This window comes from Callorhinus ursinus, unplaced genomic scaffold, assembly GCF_003265705.2.
Source record: "Callorhinus ursinus isolate GAN/ISIS: 27379988/994484 unplaced genomic scaffold, GSC_fseal_2.0 scaffold5, whole genome shotgun sequence".
Taxonomy (NCBI): Eukaryota; Metazoa; Chordata; class Mammalia; order Carnivora; family Otariidae; genus Callorhinus; species Callorhinus ursinus.
Window position 1 is genome coordinate 34,403,047 of NW_027397067.1, and position 23,052 is coordinate 34,426,098.

The 23,052-nt window shown below is 38.7% G+C and overlaps 1 protein-coding gene across 1 annotated transcript; it reads right to left on the minus strand.

The window, feature by feature from the left end:
* Positions 1-3,034: 3,034 nt before the first annotated feature.
* PSKH2 (protein serine kinase H2) lies at positions 3,035-20,782 on the minus strand. The gene is made up of 3 exons (XM_025871483.1): positions 20,598-20,782; positions 15,837-16,503; positions 3,035-3,340 (listed from the first exon to the last, which is right to left on the minus strand). The coding sequence occupies exons 1-3, from the start codon at positions 20,780-20,782 to the stop codon at positions 3,035-3,037; spliced, it is 1,158 nt and encodes a 385-aa protein (XP_025727268.1).
* Between the last annotated feature and the right edge of the window lie 2,270 nt (positions 20,783-23,052).

Sequence of the window (23,052 nt, forward strand, 5' to 3'; positions counted from 1 at the left end):
TTTTTCCCTCCCACCACTTGCATTTTTAACTGGATTTTCTTTTTACTATAGATTTAAATAAAATGCATCAGTTTTAAAACTTTTAAGGTAGAAATAGGTATAAAATGAAAAATAAACCTTTCTCTTCCACCAGACTTCCTATTCTTTTTCCCCTGAGATAATCACTCTATCAAATTCTTACAAATCTTCAAGCTTCTGAATATATTTTTCACACAAATAAGATCATATTATCATACCCTTCTGCATCTTGCCTTTTCATTTAATACAATAGCATATCATATAACAAAAGATACAGAGGTACCATGTCATTTTTAATGTATAGTAGACCTTTGCTTAAATGTAACATGCTTTGAGTTCCCCTATTTATGGATACTTATTTGTGATTCTTATTTATATAAATACCAATGTTTTATATGCTTTTGTACACATATCTTTGCACACTTTGGCAAGAATATGTGTAGGACAAATTTCTAGAAATGCCGCTCTTAGGCCAAAGGGTCAATGCATTTTTAATTTGAATAAATATTGCTGCCAAACTGTTCCCCTTTGAGGTAGAACCAGATTGCACTCCGATCTCTCAATGGAGCATGCTATCTACTTTCCTATGATCTTTCACCAAATGTATTATCTAAGTTTTAAACTGCATTAATCTGATAGATGAAAAATTATTATGTCTTTGTTGTTTTAATGTTCTTCTTTTTAACTAGGAGTGAAATTGAACATTTTTCTCATGTTCATTAGCAATTTGTATTTTTATAAATTACCTGTCAAAATATTTGCCCACTGTCTTATTTTTTTAATGACTCTAAATTCTTTCTATAGTAAAGGAAATTAACCCATTGTTTGCCATACATGGTGCAGCATTACAATATATAGTGAAAATACTTCTGTCACTAATTACACATTCATATTTATATATCACATATGATTGTTCCACTTATGAAACCTAAAAGACAAAAATAAAATAGGAAATTAAGACTGATTTTATAGTTACAGGAAATGTCACTCTAGCATTTTATTATTGTACTTCATTAAACAAATTAAGTGATGTCAACTGATGACTCATTATTTACTATATCCATTCATACAAGTGTACCACAGATATACTTACTAGTAATATTTCAGTCTTTGTATCACCTTATAAAAATTTACTGTATTAAAGATCAGACCATATGTGCCTTGCCTGGAGAACTGAGTTTTAGAGCTTACTTCTTTTAATACATCATTTATAAGTATTCCATGGTAGGTATTTAGAGCCATCAATGTATTTGATTAAATGATTCTAGAAGAAACCTGTGCTAACCAGAAAGAGCTGACAGTAGAAGAAAGAAACAATATGATCACATACCGTTTTGTGAACTATAGTGGGTGATAAAGGCTAACAATAGAAAAAAATCACTATTGTCTGATTCCACAAAACTCCCATTTTCCAGTGGATAATGCCCCAATTAAACTGTGAGTCTCTTATGGATAGAAAATGTATCTTAAGATTCTTTTTAATAAATTTTATTGTGGTAAGATGAAACCTAGCTTCTTAACAAAATTTTAAGTGTCCAATACATTATCATTGACTCTAAGTACTAGGTTGTACAGCAGATCTCTAGAGCTTATTCATCTTGTTTAATGAAAACTTTATACCCATTAATTAGTAACTCCCCATTTTCCCTCTCCTCAGCCCCTAGCAATCACCATTCCACTTTTTGATTCTGAGTCTATCTTAGATACCTCAGACAAGTGGAATCACGTGGTGTTTGTCTTTCTGTGACTGGCTTTTTAAACTTAGCATAATATCCTCCAGTCCACCCATGTTGTCACATATGGCAGAATTTCCTTATTTTTTAAGACTGAATAATATTCCATCATGTGTGGATGCCACATTTTCTTTATTCATCTGTTGATAGACATTTAGCTTATTTCCACATATTGGCTTTTGTGAATAGTGCTGCAGTGAGCATAGCCTTGCTAATATCCCTTCCAGATCATGATTTCAATTATTTTAGACCAATACCTAGAAGTGGGATTGGTAGATTATGTGGTATTTCTATTTTTAATTTTTTGAGTATCCTGTATATTGTTTTCCACAGTTACTGCCCCATTTTGCATTCCCACCCACAGTGTATAAGGGTCCCCTTTTTTCCACATCTCACCGACACTTGTGGTCTTTTGTTTTTTGATAATAGCCACCCTGACAGGTACAAGGAGATATCGTTGGCCATTTGATCTCTTCTTTGGAGAAATGTCTATTCAAGTCCTTAGCTCATTTTTTAAATCAGGCTACTAGTTGTTTTACTAATGAATCTTAGGAGTTCTTGACATATTTTGGAGATTAACCTCTTATCAGATATGTGGTTTGCAAATATTTTCTCCCATTCCATAGGTTGCCTTTTCATTTTGTTAATTATTTCCTTGCTGTGCAGAAGATTTTTAGTTTGAGATAGTTCCACTGTTTTATTTTTGGTTTTGCTGCCAATTAAGCTTCTTTATATGCCCCATAGTTAACAATTTCCATTAATATTTGCAGACTAAATATGAATTTAACAGGTATTTGTAATTATCTTGAATTTTACCTAGTGGTTATTAATACCATACTGTGGTCTTAAATATAATTCAGTAATTTCAGTATCAATACATTTAATTCCCCATTTCTAACCATGCCTGCTATGTCTCTGATTCATCATTTCTTCATATGCATATCCCTTATTCCTATTATCTCCTACTTTATTTAATCCATCAATTCCCAAGAAATTTTCTTCATCTATTTCTAACTATATAACCATTTTTAGTATTTACTATACTATTTATCTTTTATGGAGGTACATTTTGGGGAATAAATACAGACCTGGGAAACATTACAAACCAAAAAATGTTTAAAGTGAAGGTCAAACTTTTCCAACAATAACCGCATGCTCCCATGTCCGTGGAGCTTTTTTAGGTGCTTTAATCATGATCAAATGGTCCCTACTGACCTAATGCTATCCGTGAAGTTACTAGATCTGCCTTAAAATTGGTTAAAGAGGTTTTGAAGGTTATCTGTTCACAAAAGTGCAGACAGTGGTGATTCTTCTACCCTTAAGTTTCTCATGCTCCATATGTGCTTTGATTTGTGATAAGAATGCGACCTAGAAGACTGTGCAGACTCAGGACTCTGGGAGTGGGGAGACGCCCTCCGCATGAGGTTCCTGGATATGACCCTCTGAAGATTCTTCACAGAAGACCCAGCAGCCCTGGTGATCACCCAGGGATGATCCAGGGCCTGCCCAGCGGACATGCGATGATTGGCCTCCAACATAAGTAGTTTGTCTATAAAGTCCTTCGCCAGGTGGGAAATATTTGGCCAAGGCTAGGAAGGAAAAATAGATAAAGCAGAATAAAAATCAATAAAATAAAAATACACAAACACGCATAGAGCATATCTTCTTAATTACACAGATTAATGCATAACAAACCCAAAAGACTTTTTCAAATAAGCAAGTTAAATACTGTAGTATCATTAAATATATAAGGAACCTGAAAATCACTTTTGAGAGAGGCAAAAAAAAAAATGTATTTGGTGAGGGGGAAAGACAAACACAAATTGTCTTCCAAACTCTCTGTTCAGTGAAGGAGAATTCTTTTCTAGAAATCTGTCCAGTGTGCTTCAGTTAGCAGTGTGAGTTCCCACGTCACATTTATGTGAGCTGGACAAGGCAAAGCGGCTGTTGTCCATGACGTACACCAGCATCAGGTTAGTATTTACCACACTCTGGTCATCTCATAGAGCTCCCACAACTCCAAGAATCAGCTCAAGTGGAAAGTGGAATGAACTGAGAATCAACTTTTCTCTCCCTTTGAAAGCTGACCCCAGGCTTAGGATGCTTCCATCTCCATAGCCTCCAGAGAGAAAGGGCAGAACAAAAAGGGCCCTACAGTGAAGAATCCTCCTGCGGTGCATCTCCCCAACACACTCAGGACCCGCATTGTTCCCCATCAGTTAGTTCCAAGTGGGATTCTGCACAGAGCGGGACTACTGCAGGATGCGATGTGTACACCAGCGACTTGATGTTTCAGGGATTTGTTCTGGCAATATTTACAGCTTTTGCACATACTTTAAGTATAATAGCAGCAATTCAGAGTGACTTTTGTGAGGATGGAGACAAGAGAGCTGCTGCTTTACACTTGTTTTCTGCATTGTCTACCAACACATACCATAGACCTAGGGGAAAAAAAACAAACTAAAGCTTTGTATCCTTTGTCATCTACAAAGGAGAAACATTGAGAAAATTGCCAGTACATTTGCTGTATTTCAAACAATTTCTGGTTGACATGTGTTTTTATTTTTATATTTTTTAAGATTTTATTTATTTGACACAGAGAGAGACACAGCGAGAGAGGGAACACAAGCTGAGGGAGTGGGAGAGGGAGAAGCAGGCTTCCCGCTGAGCAGGGAGTCCAATGTGGGGCTCGATCCCAGGACCCTGGGATCATGACCTGAGCCAAAGGCAGTCGCTTAACAACTGAGCCACCCAGGCGCCTGACATGTTTTTGCATCTCCCAAGAAAGATAAGGAAATCCTTACAACCTATTGTCTTTGTCCTTGTATAAGGAAAACTCAGACTCAATTCAGAGTCACACTCTCCAATCTCTTAACACTCTATTAACCTAGAATTTGAATCAAAAGAAACCAGTAAAGGAATTGCTCTTTTTTTTTCCCTTCAGCTTATTTAGGTTAAATGAGATCTGAGAAATATTTATCCCCAAAATAAAACGCATGAAATAAATGAACACATTTGCCAAATACTCAAACACAGGGAAAATAAAATGTACACACTGCACGTCTAGACAAAGTACATCAGTGGCTGACACTCACAATGGCATATCTTCTGCTTTGGCTAGACATCTATTTGGCTCTGGATCCAGACACATTTATCTAGGCTCAAGGTTAAGTTAGATGTCTCCAATGGAACATTATAAGACAAGCAACTGAATCTTTCTGGAAAATATAAAATATATGTAGTGAGATTTATGGAGAGCTAATTAAGATGACCCCAAATGAATAAATGCTTAAAATGCAGTTGCAGAAAATAAGGTAACATAGAAAAAAAGTTCTTCAGTAAAGTGCATTATTCAAACACGGGTTAGAAATTACAGGATTCCTGAGCCATAGAGAACAACTGGAGAGTAACTAGGAGTCAATTACATATTTCACAGTAGAAGATGACAGGTGTAGAAAAAAATGTCAGAACTATTTTATTTTTATCTTTTTTTTAAAGATTTTTATTTATTTATTTAACAGAGAGAGAGAGAGAGAGCACAAGTAGGCAGAGTGGCAGACAGAGGGAGAGGGAGAAGCAGGCTCTCCACCAAGCAGAGAGCCCGATGCAGGGCTCGATCCCAGAACCCTGGGATCATGACCTGAGCCGAAGGCAGCCGCTTAACCGACTGAGCCACCCAGGCGCCCCTATTTTTATCTTCTTAATCTAAAATTTATTTTTGTCTATGTTGTATAAAGTATAAAATAAATTAATGTATTATATGTATATATTCTATAAATGAATAAAAATTGAGTGCATGCTCACAGTTTTTTGACTTAATAGAGTTAATATGACCAAAAATGATTGAGAGCCAGTATCTGGCTGACTCAGTGAGTAGAGTATGTAATTCTTGATCTCGGGGTTGCGAGTTCGAGTCCCACATTGAGCATAGAGATTACTTAAGATATTAAAAAAAAAATTTGGAGACCACACATTGAATCAAATTCATATCGTGGGCCAACTCTCACTTGATGACATCATTCAGTCCCTTCACCAGCCTGGACATCCACCTTGCCATTTCCACTCTTTGCCTTGAAAATTCCTCCCTTCAGCTTTTCCCTTTTTTTTCTTTTTTTTTTTTTAGGATTTTATTTATTTATTTGACAGAGAGAGACACAGTGAGAGAGGGAACACAAGCAGAGGGAGTGGGAGAGGGAGAAGCAGGCTTCCCGCGGAGCAGGGAGCCCGATGCGGGGCTCGATCCTAGGACCCTGGGATCATGACCCAAGCTGAAGGCAGACGCTTAATGACTGAGCCACCCAGGCGCCCCTCTTCAGTTTTTCTCAGCAGTCTCAAAGAGACACTGCCATTAGTCAGCCTGTTAACCCATCTTAATGTGGAAAAGGCCTGGGAGTGAGGCAAGTGGATCTGTACTACGCAGGCTGCCCAGCCCTATACAGCTCTAAACATACGGTCTCAGTTTGTTCATCAAAAAAATGGGGATCATATCTCTTTCACAAGATTGTTATTAGAACAAAATTAGATCAAGTATGTGAAAAATAGTTTTCGAGATATAAAACATAGTGTAAGTTTTTGTTGCTCTTGTTCTTGTTACTATTAAAGCATAATGTAACTCTTTCAGTTCTTTTGTGGACAAATCCACCTACTATATTCAGAGAACTGGAAGAAGAAAATGATCCAAAACGTCTCATACTGAGTCCACTTACTATTATCATGATAAATGTGTGTCCTCAAAACAATGTTCTGCGTTGAGATAATGAACCAAATAAAAAGAAAGGTAGCAAGACATACAAATGGCTAACAGACACCTGAAAAGATGCTCACTTATCATCAGGAGAATACAAATCAAAACTACAATGAGATACCACCTCACACCCGTCAGAATGGCTAAAATTAACAACACAGGAAACAACAGATGTTGACGAGAATATGGAGAAAGGGGAACCCCTTTACGCTGTTGGTGGGAATGCAAGCTGGTGCAGCCACTTTGGGAAACAGTATGCAGCTTCCTCAAAAAGTTAAAAATAGAGCTACCCTCCAATCCAGCAATTGCACTACTAGGTATTTACCAAAAGGATAAGTCATTATTAGAAGCTAGACACTACAAACACACACACACACACACACACACACACAAAGCACACACAGAATATACACAGTTCCTAAAATGCTAGATGCAACATTTCAAATTTTAAGGATGGTAATTAATGTTAAAATTTGCTAAATATAGAGCTACTGAAGTACAGGGTAATAATTATTGATGGATTTAATTATGGAGTTTTCAGAAAACCACAAATAATCTATTTTTAAGTAGATGGATAAGCTATCATTCAAAATTGGGCTAACAGCAGTCAAAGTAGCATTTATCCCACTAAAAATAGTAGCTTTTAGGAGCACCTGGCTGGTTCTGTCAGAAGAGTATGTGACTCTTGCTCTTGGAGTAGTGAGTTCAAAGCCCTCATGGGGTGTAGAGATTACTAAAAAATTAAATAAATTAAAAATTAAAAAAATTTTTTAAATAGTAGCATTTATTAAAAACTTCTACTGGGTGCACCTAGGTGTCTCAGTCAGTTAAGCGTGCAATTCTTGGTTTCAGCTCAGGTCATGATCTCAGGGTCCTGGGATGGAACCCCATGTAGGGCTCTGCACTCAGAGCAGTGTCTGCTAGAGATTATCTCCCTCTCCCTCTCCCTCTGCTCCTCCCCCTGCTCACCCCCTCTTTCTTTAAAATAAATAAATCAAATCTTAAAACAAAACAAAAAAACAATAACACCAACAACAACAACAAAACTTCTACTGATGACAATTCTCTGACTAGCATTTTCCTTCCCTTGAACTTTAGTGTAGGGCCTTGGTAGGACTTCACTTATGCTTTGCAATTAAATTTTATGTAAATGTGCCCAAAAGTACCAATTAACTCTCCATAACTTTATTACTTGTAGACCAGGAAAATCACTCTTCCTCCTAACAGAAAGCAGGAGATTCTGTACATCATTATGTTCTAAATATTTAAAATTTTAAATGTTTTCTTCCCAATCTAAGAGCAGACTTTAAGTTGTTTTATCTTTGTCAAAGCTAAAACTGTTCAAAGACAAAGCTAATTACATCAGAATGCTATATCCATTGGGGCATTTGTAAACCCTGGGAAAAGTCAGGAGATATATACAAGTTTATTACAGGTAACATCAAAGTAAAAAATGGAAGAAGGACCAATTAATCCCATACCAGGCTCATAAAGAGAATATTTTTGTGAGTTAAGGGGTTCTTGACATGAGAGAAGTGATGCTTCCAGTTTTTCTTATAAGGAAAACACTGAAATTTAAAGAGGATTGGACAAAGCCTAATTTGTTTGAGCACCTATCATTTCTTCACAATGTGCTGTGTCTTTCTACCCTGGTTGCCTCTCAGGCATTGCAGGAAGCACCTGGAAAAGGGAACTCCTACCCCTACCCTGCAAAGCCCAGTGAGTGGAGCAACCGTACCCTTCCAAACCACCCTAACATTCCAGAATGAATCTAATAAATTTAGCAACTGAAGGTATTAGTTATCTAAAATCCACCTTACTCCCCAACAATACAAATGTACTGATCTGAAGGGGCACCTGCACCCCAATGTTTATAGCAGCAATGTCCACAATAGCCAAACTATGGAAAGAGCCCAGATGTCCATCGACAGATGAATGGATAAAGAAGATGTGATATATATACATAGGATCATAGGGGAAGAGAGAAAAAATAAAACAAGACGAAATCAGAGAGGTAGACAAACCATAAAAGACCCTTAATCATAGGAAACAAACTGAGGGCTGCTGGAGGGGAAGGGGGGTTGGGGGAATAGGGTAACTGGGTGATGGACATTAAGGAGGGCACATGATATAATGAGCACGGGAGTTATATAAGGCTGATGAATCACTGACCTCCACCTCTGAAACTAGTAATACATTATATGTTAATTAATTGAATTTAAATTAAAAAAACAAAATAAAATTAGAAAAATAGATAAATAAAATCCACCTTACTAAAAATTAAAATTTGTACTCTGTGCTCAATGCAGTTATAGTTGAGATGCATTTATTCATGCAGTTATAAACCAGAATCTCTTAATAATTTTTAAAAAGCATTTATTTTTGTTAAATGCATTCTCTATGCTTACCTCTTCATGATATCTTATTGGATATGAGGGGGGAAATATGCTACAGTCCCAGACTTCAAAGAGCCAATAATATCTTAGAAAGATTAAATGTTAAAACAAAAGAAATTTGTTATAATCCTAAACACTATTCAGAAAGAAGGAAAGAATAACACAAGTGGAATGGTCATCAAAGCTCCATGAAAAGGAATATATTTCACACCAAAATTAAGAAGAATTAAACATTAATATTATAGCTAATTTTTTGCTTATACATGGGTGGAGTCAGAGTATATATCAGCCAGGTGTCTATAAAATATTTGCTATAAATATTAAACACATCGTTCCTCTCCATCAGTAGAGATACAACACTTAAGTCCCTGGAAGTTTTGTCCTATTTATTGCACTTCTCCACCTGACTTCTAGAGAAAAGTAGTGATTCACACAATGTGTCACACTTGGAATTTTGGTTATAGAAGAAAGGACTTTAATAAACAACCCACACTGGGATCCCTGGGTGGATCAGTCAGCTAAGTGTCTGCCTCTGGCTCAGGTCATGATCCCGGGGTCCTGGGATCGAGTCCCGCATCGGGCTCCTTGCTCAGCGGGGAGCCTGCTTCTCCCTCTGCCTGACACTCCCTTTGCTTGTGTTCTCTCCCTCTCTCTCTCTGACAAATAAATAAAATCTTAAAAAAAAAAACCCACATTTATTATCTTACAGTTCTGTACGTCAAAATGGGTCTTATAAGCTAAAATCAAGGTATCAGCAGAGCTGCCTCCTGGAGGCTCCAGGGTAGAGTTCCTTCCTTGCCTTTTCCTGTTTCTAGAGACTGCACACTTTCCCTGGTGCATGACCCCTTCCTCCATATCCAAAGCACATCACTCCAATCTATATTCCCTTCATCACATCTCTACATTTGACCCTCCCACCTTCCTACTGTAAGGACCTTTATGATCACATTGGGTTCACCCAGATAATCCAGGATAATCTCCCCATCTCAAGATCGTTAATTTAGTCACATTTGCAAATTCTTTTTTGCCACGTAAGATGGCACATCTACAGATTCTGGGTGTTTGAGTAGGGACATCTTTAGGGGGCTATTATTCTGTCTACCAACCTACGCTTCCAGAATCGATGGTCACCCTAGTATTTAAATAAAATTGGTGCATTTAGAAACTACTATGCTTATTGATAAGTGGTAGGTATACAATAATATGATGACAGAGAAAACATGATGATATGCTTTTCTAAGTCTATCAATCTGTGTTCCCTTGATATTATGGACTGAATGTTTGTGTCCCTCTGAAATTCGTACGTTGAAGCCCTAATCCCTAGTATCGTTATATTTAGAAATGAGGCCAAGAAAGAAGTAATTAAGATTTTAAATGAGGTCATGAGGGTGGGGTCCTGATCTGATAGGATCAGTGGCCTTTTAAGAAGAGACACCAGAGTTCCCTCCCTCTCTCCCCACCCCATCTCTACACACACACACACACACACACACACACACACACACAAAAGAGATCACCTGAGTACACCACAAGATGGCAGTTTCCAACAAACCAAGAGAAGAGGCCTCATAATGAAACCTACCTTGTTGGTGTCTTGATCTTGGACTTCTCAGCCCCTAGAACTGTGAGAAATAAGTTTCTATTGTTTAAGTCATCCAGTCTGTGGTATTTTGTTATGGCAGCTTGAGATGACTAAGACACTTGGTAATATTATAAGAGAATGTGAATATGACGGACATCGGTGCCTGACAAACACAGGAGAGAAAGCCAAGGGGATATAAACCCAGTATTAAAAGCAGCCACAATCCTACTCTGGGTTGCATGTTGTCTGAGGCTACAAATAGGCATTTCTTCAAGAAGTAGAGGGTGCCACCATGGAGACAATGTCAGTGCTCCATCCAGACCCTGAGCCCCTTTCCTGTATGTATACACACCCCTTTCCTTTGGAGTGCTTTCCTTCTAAAAGCCAACACTTTTGTTTTTTTGGTGTTTTGTTTTGTTTTTTTTCAGTGACCACCTTGGGGCTCCTGGAGCCACTTGTCTTTGATCACCAGAGAATGAAAAAATTTACCACCAGCTCCCCACCACCATCACCTGCATTGACTAACAGAGAGTGGTAGGTGTGAAAACCAGCTCACCTGCCCCAGGGTGGAAAAGCACTGAAGAACTCTTCCCTGCCAGGCGAGGCTGACCGTCATGGCTCTGGCCTCCTCATCTTTCCTGCCCTCCTTGCCCTTTACCTGTCTTCCTGGGAGTCCACCCTCAATAAGTCACTTGAACATCAACCGTCTTCTCAGGGGTTTCTCAGGTTTTGAGGAACCCAACCCTAGAAACCCTCTGAATTAAACCTGACAAAAGGACTTTTTAAACAATATATTGCTTATTGTTTTTGCACATTAAAATGGAATGGTTATATCTAGTCCAAACAAGCCCCAATAAGCCACACCCCCAGTAGTGAGACTGCATGTGGTCTCTTTCCACATTGAAACTGGGCTAGCATAAGACTCACAGGACTCACAACAGAATGAGGCAGAGGTAATGCTGTGCTATTTCCAAGCCCAGCCTTGAAAAGCACTGGCAACTTCCACTGTCTCCCTCTTGGAATACTCCTTTTCGGAAGGCTTAAACTACCGTGTAAAAAGTCTGACTACCTTGCTGGGAAGATGCCATAGAGAATCCCCCATGAAGAGATGGCCCTATGAAGCACTGAGAGAGGAAGGTGAATAAGGCCTAGTGGTTCCAGTGACCTAGTTGATCCCAGATGTCCAGCCATCCCCACCAAGCTGTCAGACATCTGAGGGACCATCATGGACATTCCATCCCAGTCAAGCTCCGGTGACTGCAGTTCCTCCCAACATCATGTAGAACAGAAGAGTCACAGAGTTCTAACCAAAACAGAAATACGTATTCTTTGTAAACAAAAGAACAACAGAAACAGAAAGATATTCAAATTATAAAGAAAAAGGGGCGCCTGGATGGCTCAGTCATTAAGCGTCTGCCTTCGGCTCAGGTCATGATGGGATCAAGGCCCACATCGGGCTCCCTGCTCCAAGGAAAGCCTGCTTCTCCCTCTCCCACTCTCCCTGCTGTGTTCTCTGTCTCTCTCGCTGTGTCTCTCTCTGTCAAATAAATGGATAAAATCATTAAAAATAAATAAATATATAAATAAAAATAAATATAAATATAAAGGAAAAAACTCAAAGTGAGCCATATCCCCAAACCAGGAATAAGTTCTGTTAACATTTTACTGTGTTTTTTTTTTAAAGAGAAAAAAATTTATTGCAATATCAAATGCATTTATAAAATGTCCACAGAAGGCATGTAATTCTTCACTGCTATATAAATTTACCTGGGATACTTTGATCACCTTCTATTGTTATGATGATATCACCTAAAACATACTGTAAACAATGAGTTATACTCTATAACAAATACATCACTGATTTTCAGCAATCTTGGTTTAATAATAATTAGTTTAAGACTATATAATCCCATCTATATTCTGGAATGTCCATTTATTTTCATGTAGTGTAGCAGAATTTAGACTATAATTGCACATGAATGGTACAGAAAAACATTCACCACCAAATTATTCTATACCTTCATGACAGGTTTTACATTCTTTCTGATTGAAAATACAGCTTGAGCTATGGTCTGCAACACAGCTCTAGGATTCTCAGTGCAGTGCTTTGTGTTTATGCTTGTCTATGTGGGCACCCACGGAACAACCTAAAGTGTATCTTTAGTAAACAAGTGCAACATTACTGCCAATTACTTTGCCTGTTTAGATATTATAGTCTGATTATTTGTAAACAAACAAAATCCCACACAAATACTCTTACCTCAAAAAAAAAAAATCCTGTCAACCCATAATTATTCTAATATACTTTCCTTGAACACACACTGAATTTTTGAAAGGTGCATACAGTACCTTAGATAATAAGGTATAAAAATGTGTTTCATATTTTATACTATGAAATGTGCATTTCTAATGTTATATGCAGCATAAAGTTTAGATCAAGAAATTCTAAATCCTGGATCCCCATAGTTCATTTAGAAAACTCCTCAAAGTTATGGTTCCTGCAACAGGTTTATCAGATTTAACATGACAAAGTGTTCTATCGCCTTCCCTATTTCAAGTATCCAAAAAAAGAGGCTCAAAATTTCTGTAGGTTGTAACTGAAAATGCAAAGCTTTAAACAGTTAAATGTGCTTTGAAATAAGATATAAATTGAAACAAGTTTCTTAAGTATTTAATTTGTATTAGGCTGATAAGTACTAGGACTTTCAGTTTTATTAAATGAGTATTTCCTCAAAAATAATAAAGAACACAATTCGCCTATTAATAAATGGTTCTGGGATTCTGGAGAAAAATCAATCTTGATGTTTAAGATTTTTTCAACACTGTTGACTTTAGTTTTGTTTTCTTTTTAATGATGTTAATTTAATATTCAATCTGAACATAAATATTTAGCCTCAAACTACTTATAATGAAATGAGTTACTTCTGAAAAGGAAACTTTAAAGCACTAGAAAGAGAATTTACTAAAGCTGTTTAATATGTCTTTCAATGTCATCAGAAATCCTGCAGTATAGAAAATATCTGGTACCTTTAAGGTTTCAGAATGAACTGATCTTCTAAAATTTTAATGTCATTTAAAAAACCAAAAAAGGGGCACCTGAGTGGCTCAGTCGTTAAGCGTCTGCCTTCAGCTCAGGTCATGATCCCGGGGTCCTGGAATCGAGCCCCGCATCGGGCTCCCTGCTCGGCAGGAAGCCTGCTTCTCCCTCTCCCACTCCCCCTGCTTGTGTTCCCTCTCGCTGTGTCTCTCTCTGTCAAATAAATAAATAAAATCTTAAAAAAAAAAAAATCAAATCGAAAAGACTGCTGCAATAAAGCACTGTTTCTGAAAGTTGCAGACATGATCCCATCATCTGAGAGCTAAGCACTGCTTCTCAGAGTCAGCAACGTTTCACCTTTACCTAGGCACACTAAGTTCTCAGCTGAGAAAATAATTTAACCTGGTCCTTAACATATTCATTAAGTAGTATGAATATTTTAAGGTCTTTCTGCCTTCAAGAAGAAAACTTGATGTCTCACTAAAAAGTAGTAAGGAGTGTATTTTACTTTGAGACATTAGATTTTCTGGAATTGGTCTAACTGTATAAAATTTTAAGAAGTGTGTGAAAGTATGGAATCATTATTACTCTAATTTTACTGTATTTTTTAAGCCTTTTTCCTATGCATACATTTTTCCACATGATTGTGATCATTCTCTATACAGTTTGTAATTCTCCCCTTTTATTTTCACTTGGTAGCATAGTGTGAACGTTTTCCAACATCCATACAATATTTAAGCTTGCATAATTAGGTACTATCACACTCTATCATATGGATGTCCCATAATTTATTCAAACTTTCTCTTAGGGTTTTTTCAATTTTCCACTTCTGTAACTAGAGCTCAGATGAGCATCTTTATACTGAAACCTTTGCTGCATCTGGTATTATTTCTTTAGATTCTTAGAAGTGGAATTACCAGATCGAAATATATATAAACTTTTAAAAGTTCTAGATGCATATTTTCAAACTGCACCCCAAGAAATCTGTAAAATTTGCCCTCTACCAGCAGTGACTGAGATGGTTGATCTCTTAGTACTCTTAGCAGCAATGAGTAGAGTGGAAGTGGGGTTTTTTTAATCTTTATTGATTTGAAAAATTTTTTAAAAAGACTGTTTTCATTTGTATTTTTTGGTTATCAGTGAGGCTGGACATCTTTCAAACTTTTAAATAATCAATGGTACTACATTGTCTGTGAATTCTCCCCATCCTTTCCTACTTTCCCATATAAGTTCTAGTTCTTAATTACCAGTTTGGATGAGTTTTTTAAAAATGTACACATGTACAATAAGATACTAAAGCTTTGTAAAAGTATAGAAAATATAATATTTAAATTAGTTATCTCACTTTTGATTTTGCTTAAGATGTTATACATATAGATGTTAGGCCTTAAGTAGCTATAATCAAACTATCAATATTTTCCTTTATGAGAAAAAGAACACTTTCATAGTTAAACATACATTTGACCACTTGCTGAACATGAAATGAATTTCCCCTTTTGTCAGGCTTCCTACACATAAGCATTGACGACTTTCTCTAGTCAAAAACGACAAGAAGTGAACACATTCATAAACGCTGGGAGTTCCAAGTTTAAACAGTGGATAAATATTTTACACAAGCTATGAGGTTAAACATTTCACTGAGGAAACATTATATTACAAAAAGGGCTTAGATCATCTAGATTCAAGGCAGAAAATCTCTCACCAAACACCCAAGCATCATGCTGAGCTTCTGGAAGTACACATTAGTCTACTCAGCTGATGAAAGAAAAACTATAAACTTGCTTGTCTACTTAATTATCAATGTCATGTGCTAACCACAGACAGCTCAGTAATTCAGGCCCTCGCTACCTTGAGACCAACTGCTCTCAGCCAGGGGTGATTCTGCCCTGCAGGGGACATTTAACAATGTCTGGAGACAATTTCTGTTGTCACAACTTAAGGAAGGTGTTGAATCTAGTGTATTTACTAGATATCCAGTACCTACCAGTATCTACCAGTAGTGTAGTACAGAGGGTGGAGTGGAGGCCAAGGATGCCTCTAAATATCCTGCAATGCACAGGACAGCCCCACTCCCAACCCCTACCCTACCACCCCCTGCTCCCCGGAAAGAATCATCCAGCCCTGTCTCTCCTGCCCCCCCATACAACCTCACTGTGTGGCTCTGGGCATGTCACGTACCCTCCAGGACTTGTGAGTAATAAATTACTAAATCTTGTTTTTGTTCAAAGTTAAAAAAAAAGAAGAATCATCCAGCCCTACATGTCAATAGTGCTGAGGTTGAGAAACTACACTAGGTTAACTCAATAGGAGTAAAATTATTTCTTACCTCTCCGGTATAATTATATTTGCCCTCCAGAATCTTCCTGTAAAGTCTCGTATGGCTTTCATCATCAAAAGGCAGGACTCCACTAAGTAAAACATATGTGATGACACCAAGAGCCCACATGTCCACTGCACTGGTATAAGGTTTCCTTAGCAAAATCTCAGGGGCTACGTACTCTGGGGTCCCACAGAGTGTCCTCATTGTCCAGTCTCCACTTTTGTTCCCAGAGTGTGCCAAACCAAAATCTGTGATTAAAATTTTCGACTCAGCCCCTGGATGATAATATAAGAGATTTTCAGGTTTTAGGTCCCTGTGTGTTATTCGCAACGCATGCAGATACCTGATGCCATCAGCAACCATCTGGAGAATTCTGACAGCGTCCTGCTCTGTAAAGGATCCCTGAGTCATGACTCGGTCAAAGAGCTCTCCTCCCGTAGCCAACTCCATCACCATGTAAACTCGATCCTGGGCCTCAAAGATCTCCACAAGCTGGACAATGTAGCGGTGGCTAACCCGCCTCAGGATGGTGAGCTCTGATTCACACGCTTCCCGGCCTTCCCTCACTCTGGTTTCCATCACTTTTATTGCAAAAGGTTTCTTGGTGATCTTCTGCTCCACCCTGACAACCTTGCTGAAACTGCCTGTCCCAATTAGAGCCTTGATGTCGTATCTATTGGGAAGAAAAGCCAAATCTGTTATCCTCTGAAGGGAAGATTCTTAAAATTATCTAAGTCGGTGCTTTATATCATCTTTTTATCTTTATACACCACCAATCCAGTTCCCTTGCTCATTGTTGCTTAATTGTATTTCTTATTTTTGAAACCCTCCCCAGATTCTTCTTTGAAATGGAGGTAAGTGATATAAAAGTAATTAGTTGGTGGAAAGATAACTATTACGACAACAGTCTTAAGAGGAGCAGCTACCATTTATTATACGTTTATTGTGCGCCGGAAAATTTATTTTTTGAAAAAAATTCTTACAATATCCCCATGGGCTAACATAATACTATCCCCCTTTTCCAGATAAGGAAACTAAGAATCACAAAAGTTAAGTGATTTCCCAAGGTCACACAGATTGTAGTTGAAATGGATAGGATTTAAATCCAACCCCTTCAAAGGTGTTTCACCTAGTGAGGGCACATGCCCTATCTCGCCCACCTGTAGCTCCTTGACAGATGAGCATTCATAACATAAACACATCTGGTGGGGATGGGGTCACAGCCACAGTTTCCTCCCAGCTAACCCCCTGCACTTGCAATTTCTACACAAGAAACAGAATTTTAACATGGGATATATGTCAATGCATGAAGTTATTCTCCCTCTCTCTCTCTCTCTCTGGGAAAGGCCAGGAAGTCAGCTAGGATTTCAAAGGCTGGCAATCTTAAACTTGAATTATCTGTGTAAACATCTATGTGAATTTAAGAATTCTATCAAGTTTAACCCTTTATCTAAGAAATGTCAAGAAAGTGCTCCACTTAGAATCATGATTTTATAGCTGGGAAAAATATTAGAGAATGACTTAATCCAACCCCTCATTTTACGAATGAGGAAATTTGAAGATCAGGTTAGCAGATTGGTTGTTTAAGGTCTAGAATGAGGATGAGAACCCAGGTAGCCTTACTTTTACTGTAATTTGCTGCTCTTCCACCTTATTAAAACTTTTCCCACAAAAGGGTGCCAGTGAATGGAATGTGCTCAGGGAGTATGCAGGGAAAAGTAATGCTTTCAGTTGCATACTCAGTAACAGAGATTCAAATGCAAATATCAATCTGTGCGGTAAATAGCCTTACTTCTTTTTGCTGAGTTTATTCTTCTGGTAATTTTTTCCCCTACCTATCTGTTCCTCATATTCCTGTGCTTCCTGGATAAAAATGGCATTTGGCTGTACCAGCTTACAGAAAACAGCTTTGTTCTATGCAGTGCATTTAATTTTCTGTCCAATTACTTTATCAAAACAGATAGCAATTTCCTCATTTTAAATAGATTCTGTCACCTCTTCTCTTTCCAACTTTGCTTTTTTATTCACATGCACTCTCAGGTTGATTTTTGAAGATAATCACAGGCATTTCAAAATTCTATTGCAAAATTTACATTTACCTCTAATGTGGATGAAAGCACTTTGCAAATACTAATTTATCACTATGTTTTCAAAACTGCAGGCAAATTCATTTGCTCGTGGTATTAATCATCAGATATCAGTTGAATTACCATCACTGACTAACTACACTCTTTTGTTTAAAGAAAAGTAGCTTTATTCAATACTAAGGGGCCTTCATACACCAAATACTTGAAAAAAAATGCTAGTAATTTGGCAGTGAAGAGAACAGTAGGCTTTAAGCCAAAATGTAGAGTAGTGGAAATAAATGGTTTTAGATTGAATAACAAATGTCCCATAACAAATTCCTGTAACTGCAGCCTTGCTTGTGAGCCTGTGATGGCCATGGACGGTGACTATATTTATGACTTGAGTGGCTATATCTTCTGCAGCGCCTGGCACAGAGGGTACAGCAATAAATATTGAATGAAAGAATCATTCATTGAACACGTATTATTTCCAAATGACCACATATATTTTGGAAACATTAAGGATCGAATCAAGCCTCGGAGAAGGCATTACAAGGTCATTCCATTCCTTCCCCTTTCCACTCCTCCACTCCTGCCCACCACCAACAGAGCAGCCTCAACGTTAATTTTGTGGGTGGTGCAGTTTTACATCATCCTCGAAATTGAAATCATTACTTAAACTTCAGCTGCTACAAACTAGTAATTTTTTAAACATGTATAAAAAAAATGAAACCCGGAAACAATAATAATGCCACAACTTATTTGATAGAAGCAATGGAGAAAGTGCATATAGTCAGATTTAAATTCTACCGTCTATTCTGCAAGAGTTACAAGTGGAATCACAATGGAGAAGAAAGACAAGTGTATTCTAGACTCAATCCTGCCACTAACGTGGACAAGTCACTTAATCTTCTGGGCAGAGAACTATGGACCCAGAGCAGAAGTGCTGACACAAGACGTTGCTCCCAACCCGGATGACCCTGAGGACTTTCCTGCTCTGGCTTGAGAGGGCCCTATTTCCCTAGCAACATAAAACAGCATTGGCATACCTATGAAGAGACTTTTCTTCTATTTCACTTAATCTTCTGGGACTTAACTCCTCATCAGGTAAAGAGCCTTGAGTTAGTCGCCCTTACACTGTTGTGACCCTCCACCTCTCTGCCCCTTCACACTCTAAACACTGGGACTACGCTGCAGATGGAGGTTATGAGAGTGGATAAGACTGGACCACAGCAGCCTCATGTCTCTGGCTACAGATGACCAGAGACACCATCTAACCAATTCAATCATGATAAGATCCTATGTCCATTCTGATTCAAGTTCAATTGGGTCAGCCAACTTTGTCTCTGAGCTTAGCAGCTACTGGACTAATCCACAAGGTTTCCTTATATTAGAAGTTCCCAAGTAGGCCAGGAAGTGGCATAGTAGGCCAGAGTCTGCATTGACTCTGTTCACAGCACTGCAATGAAGTGTGCATACAATTCGAGGGCTAGAAATGTCCCTGAGAAGCCAGATGAGCCACCCACCACTGTGTCCCACCAAGCCCTGTAGAGTGGAAGAGGATTTCATGATTTTCTCCGCTATATGTCCAAAATGGTACACTCTGAGGAAATTTTTTTTTCAAGTCAAACCAACTTGTCATCCTTGCTCATTTCCTACAAGGAGTCAGCTAGGTCTTACGTGTGCCTTATGAAGACAATACTAAATACTGCACTAATATCTCAATAAAGACTTGTCATGCACCGTGCACCACAATTTGCATATATTACTTTAATTATCCTCACAACATTTGTATGGGGTCAATATTATTATTATTCCCACTTTACTGGGGCAAAAACTGAGGAAGGAGAAAGGCTAAGGAACATTCTCAATCACACATGATAAAAGACACAGGAGTGGATCTCAAGTCTGGCTGATTCAAAGACTTGTTTCTATTCCATGATTTATGGTCTCCTTTTCCAGAATGTGGTAAAGATCCTTCACAAACAGGCCCGACTGGACCCAGTCCCAGCATATCTGTGGCAAGGCCCCCATCAGCCCTGTAAGGGTTGGGAGGCCTTCCTCCTTCCCCAGCTCTGAGGTCAGGGATTCACTCCCTTTCCTTGCTCCTGTTCCTCCTCTACTTTCAGTCTGGAATTTTCCCAATCCTCTGCCCTCCCTGCTCAGAGGTGTCAAAGAGAATTTGCCCCAGACACTTATTAAAAAAACAGTGAAGACTTTATTCCAGACTATTACAACTGGAGTCAAAACTATTGCAGTAGGGGAGAGAGACTGACTTCAACTCGGTTGAAACAAAAGGCAAGAGAGTTTTCCTTACTGAGCCGGCTTGTAGAAAAGCCCTGGGGCGGCGGGGGGGGGGGGTCCACGTGACTAGGCCACCTGTGTTTGCTAATTGGTGCTTGAGGAAGTTGGGCTCCTGCCTTCCCACAGAGACTGGGAGAAAGTGGCCTCCTGATTACATTTCAAAGAGGTGGCTGCCCTGTCCTTGAGAAAGACATTCCCGGGCTGTGGAAGACTTACATCTCAAAGGGACAGAGAAAGAATTTAGGGACATCAGGGGTCTGTCATCTGAAAGAAGGTTGTTTAAGGTTTAATCAAACTGAGGGGAACGTTAAGGCCATCTTGAGATGGGTGCTTGGTTTATCTTCCTCAACCCAGTCCCAGGCTAGCCCCTCTGCCACTGCTTCACCTGGCGCTTTACCTGGCAAGGACACGCGGGTCGAACCTGGCGCGGAAGCGGGCCACCTGCATCCTCCGAGCCGCCTCGGCCACGGCCTCGGGCCCGGGGCCTACGCCTCTGGAGCTGCCCTGGCCTTGACCCTCCTGCTTGACCGGGGCCAGCACAGGCGACCCTGGGACCACCTTAGTGCTCACGCCGCAACCCATGCCTCCCGCGCTCGGGAGAGGGGCCGGGAGCTCTGGGTGGGGCTGCGATTTATCCCCAGAGCGGCCGAGAGGAGGCGGGACAGATCGGTCCGCCCCCAGGGCCGGCTTGGAAAGAAACCCCACTGTGGGTCTTTGTTAGGAAAGTAACTTTCAAAAGGTCCCGCTGCCGTGAGGCCGCCTTGATGGCCACTGACCACTTATCTATGCGTAGAGTTTGACATGGTAAAAGCAAAGTGGACAGCGAAAAGACAGGAGCCTCGGCTTAATTCTCTGGGCCTGTTTTCTCACCTGAAACGTGAAGATGTGAACATAAAAAATTATATGAGTCAATGAAGGATATCATCTCTTTACAGGATCTTAATGTCTCCAAGGCTGAGCTCATATCCAGATGATATGAACATTAAATATATATGTTTTAAACTCTAAGAGCTTATAATATTTAGAGTATGTAATATTACTGTACTCTATTGCATTAATTAAACACACTAGTCTGTTTCTGGTACTCCACTAACTCTCCTACAGCTGGAAGAGCCTTCCCTCTGGATGATTCACCTGAAATAGAAAGACTGGAAGAGGGGTGCCTGGGTGGCTCAGTCAGTTAAGCATCTGCCTTCAGCTCAGGTCATGATCCCAGGGTCCTGGGATGGAGCCCCACATCAGGCTCCCTGCTCGGTGCGGAGTCTGCTTCTCCCTCTGCCCCCTTGGCTTGTGCTCTCTTGCTCTCAAATAAATAAAATCTTTTAAAAAATTAAAAAAAAAAAAACAACTGGGAGAAAACCAGATGTCTAGAACACAGTCCAACACGTTATGCAGTTACAAGAATAAAATATGTAAAAATAAGAAGAAAATTGTATAATCTCTCTATTTATTATAGAGAGTGTGTAATCTTATCATATAATATATAAGTATTATATTAATTATAGTTATACATATACAATCTTATGTTTTATATATTTCAACTTTGCATTCGTAATTACCATATATGTATGGGTATGCATATTTTATATATTTGACAAATATTTCTTTTCGATAAATGGTATTTTATGTATTGATTAAATATCAATATATTGATTATATATAATTTACATTGCTAAATTTTATTTTTTTCTTTTTTTTAAGATTTTATTTATTTATTTGACAGAGAGAGAGAGAGAGCAAGAGCAGGAACACAAGCAGGGGGAGTGGGAGAGGGAGAAGCAGACTTCCCGCAGAGCAGGGAGCCCGATGAGGGGCTCGATTCCAGGACCCTGGAATCATGACCTGAGCCGAAGGCAGACACTTAACGACTGAGCCACTCAGGCACCCCTTAAGGCCAGTTTTAAATGAATTTTTATTTTTATATCAAGTGTTTCGTGCCCATGAGTGGCTTCTTATAACACTCAGCTAAATAAATGAAAATGGTGTTTAGCATCTGGTTCTGGGCTAAACTTTACTCCAATGGTGTTTTCTGAAGAGTATTAAATGAATTGAACCTCCAGCTTCTGAAGAAAAAAAACCTTACCTCATTCTCAACTTCCACTCATTGCCCCAAAGTCACAAATTCTTATGACATTGTCAGCCATAATATTCATAACAATATGTAATATATTGCTCCAATCACTCCATGCTAGGTTCCATCCTATAACTAGTTTTTAAAAATCAGAGTTAGAAGTTAAATCCTAAAAAAAGAGGATAAATCCTAAAAATTATTCCGGGCAATACAGATTCTGAACCCATAGAAACTTCCTAAAGTAACGCCCTGGCTTGTACTTCATAAATAGATTTCTGTAACTTGACCTGTGAGACCTATACCCGTAAATTATAATCCAACTCTTTTAAAGGGTATTCCACTGAGAGCATGTAAGGAATTATGCCAAAACAAAACCCATGAAAGACTCAGATGATCATTTAGAAAGAATTCATTTAACTCTTACATGAGCAAGATTAGTGGAAAACATGAAAAAAAATTATCAACATTTTGTATTCTAGTCTATTGTCGATCTTCAGTACAGTTCAGTAATGGAGAGTAGAACAAGAAATTAGGGATATCACAAGAAATGAAACACTGGGAAGCCCTACCACTCTATACCCTCTCGTATCTTAAAAACAATACATATAACCAAAAGATATTTTAAACAGATAACATGAAGAATTTGTTTCATTTAGAATTAGATACTTCTGGAATAGCTGCAACTTGGCTGTGGTTGTTTTTCAAGTCTTACTTCTCTTAAGAGCCCTCCTGCTGGAATTCCATTTTCCCTAAAGTGATCTCATGCCTGAAACATCGGTTT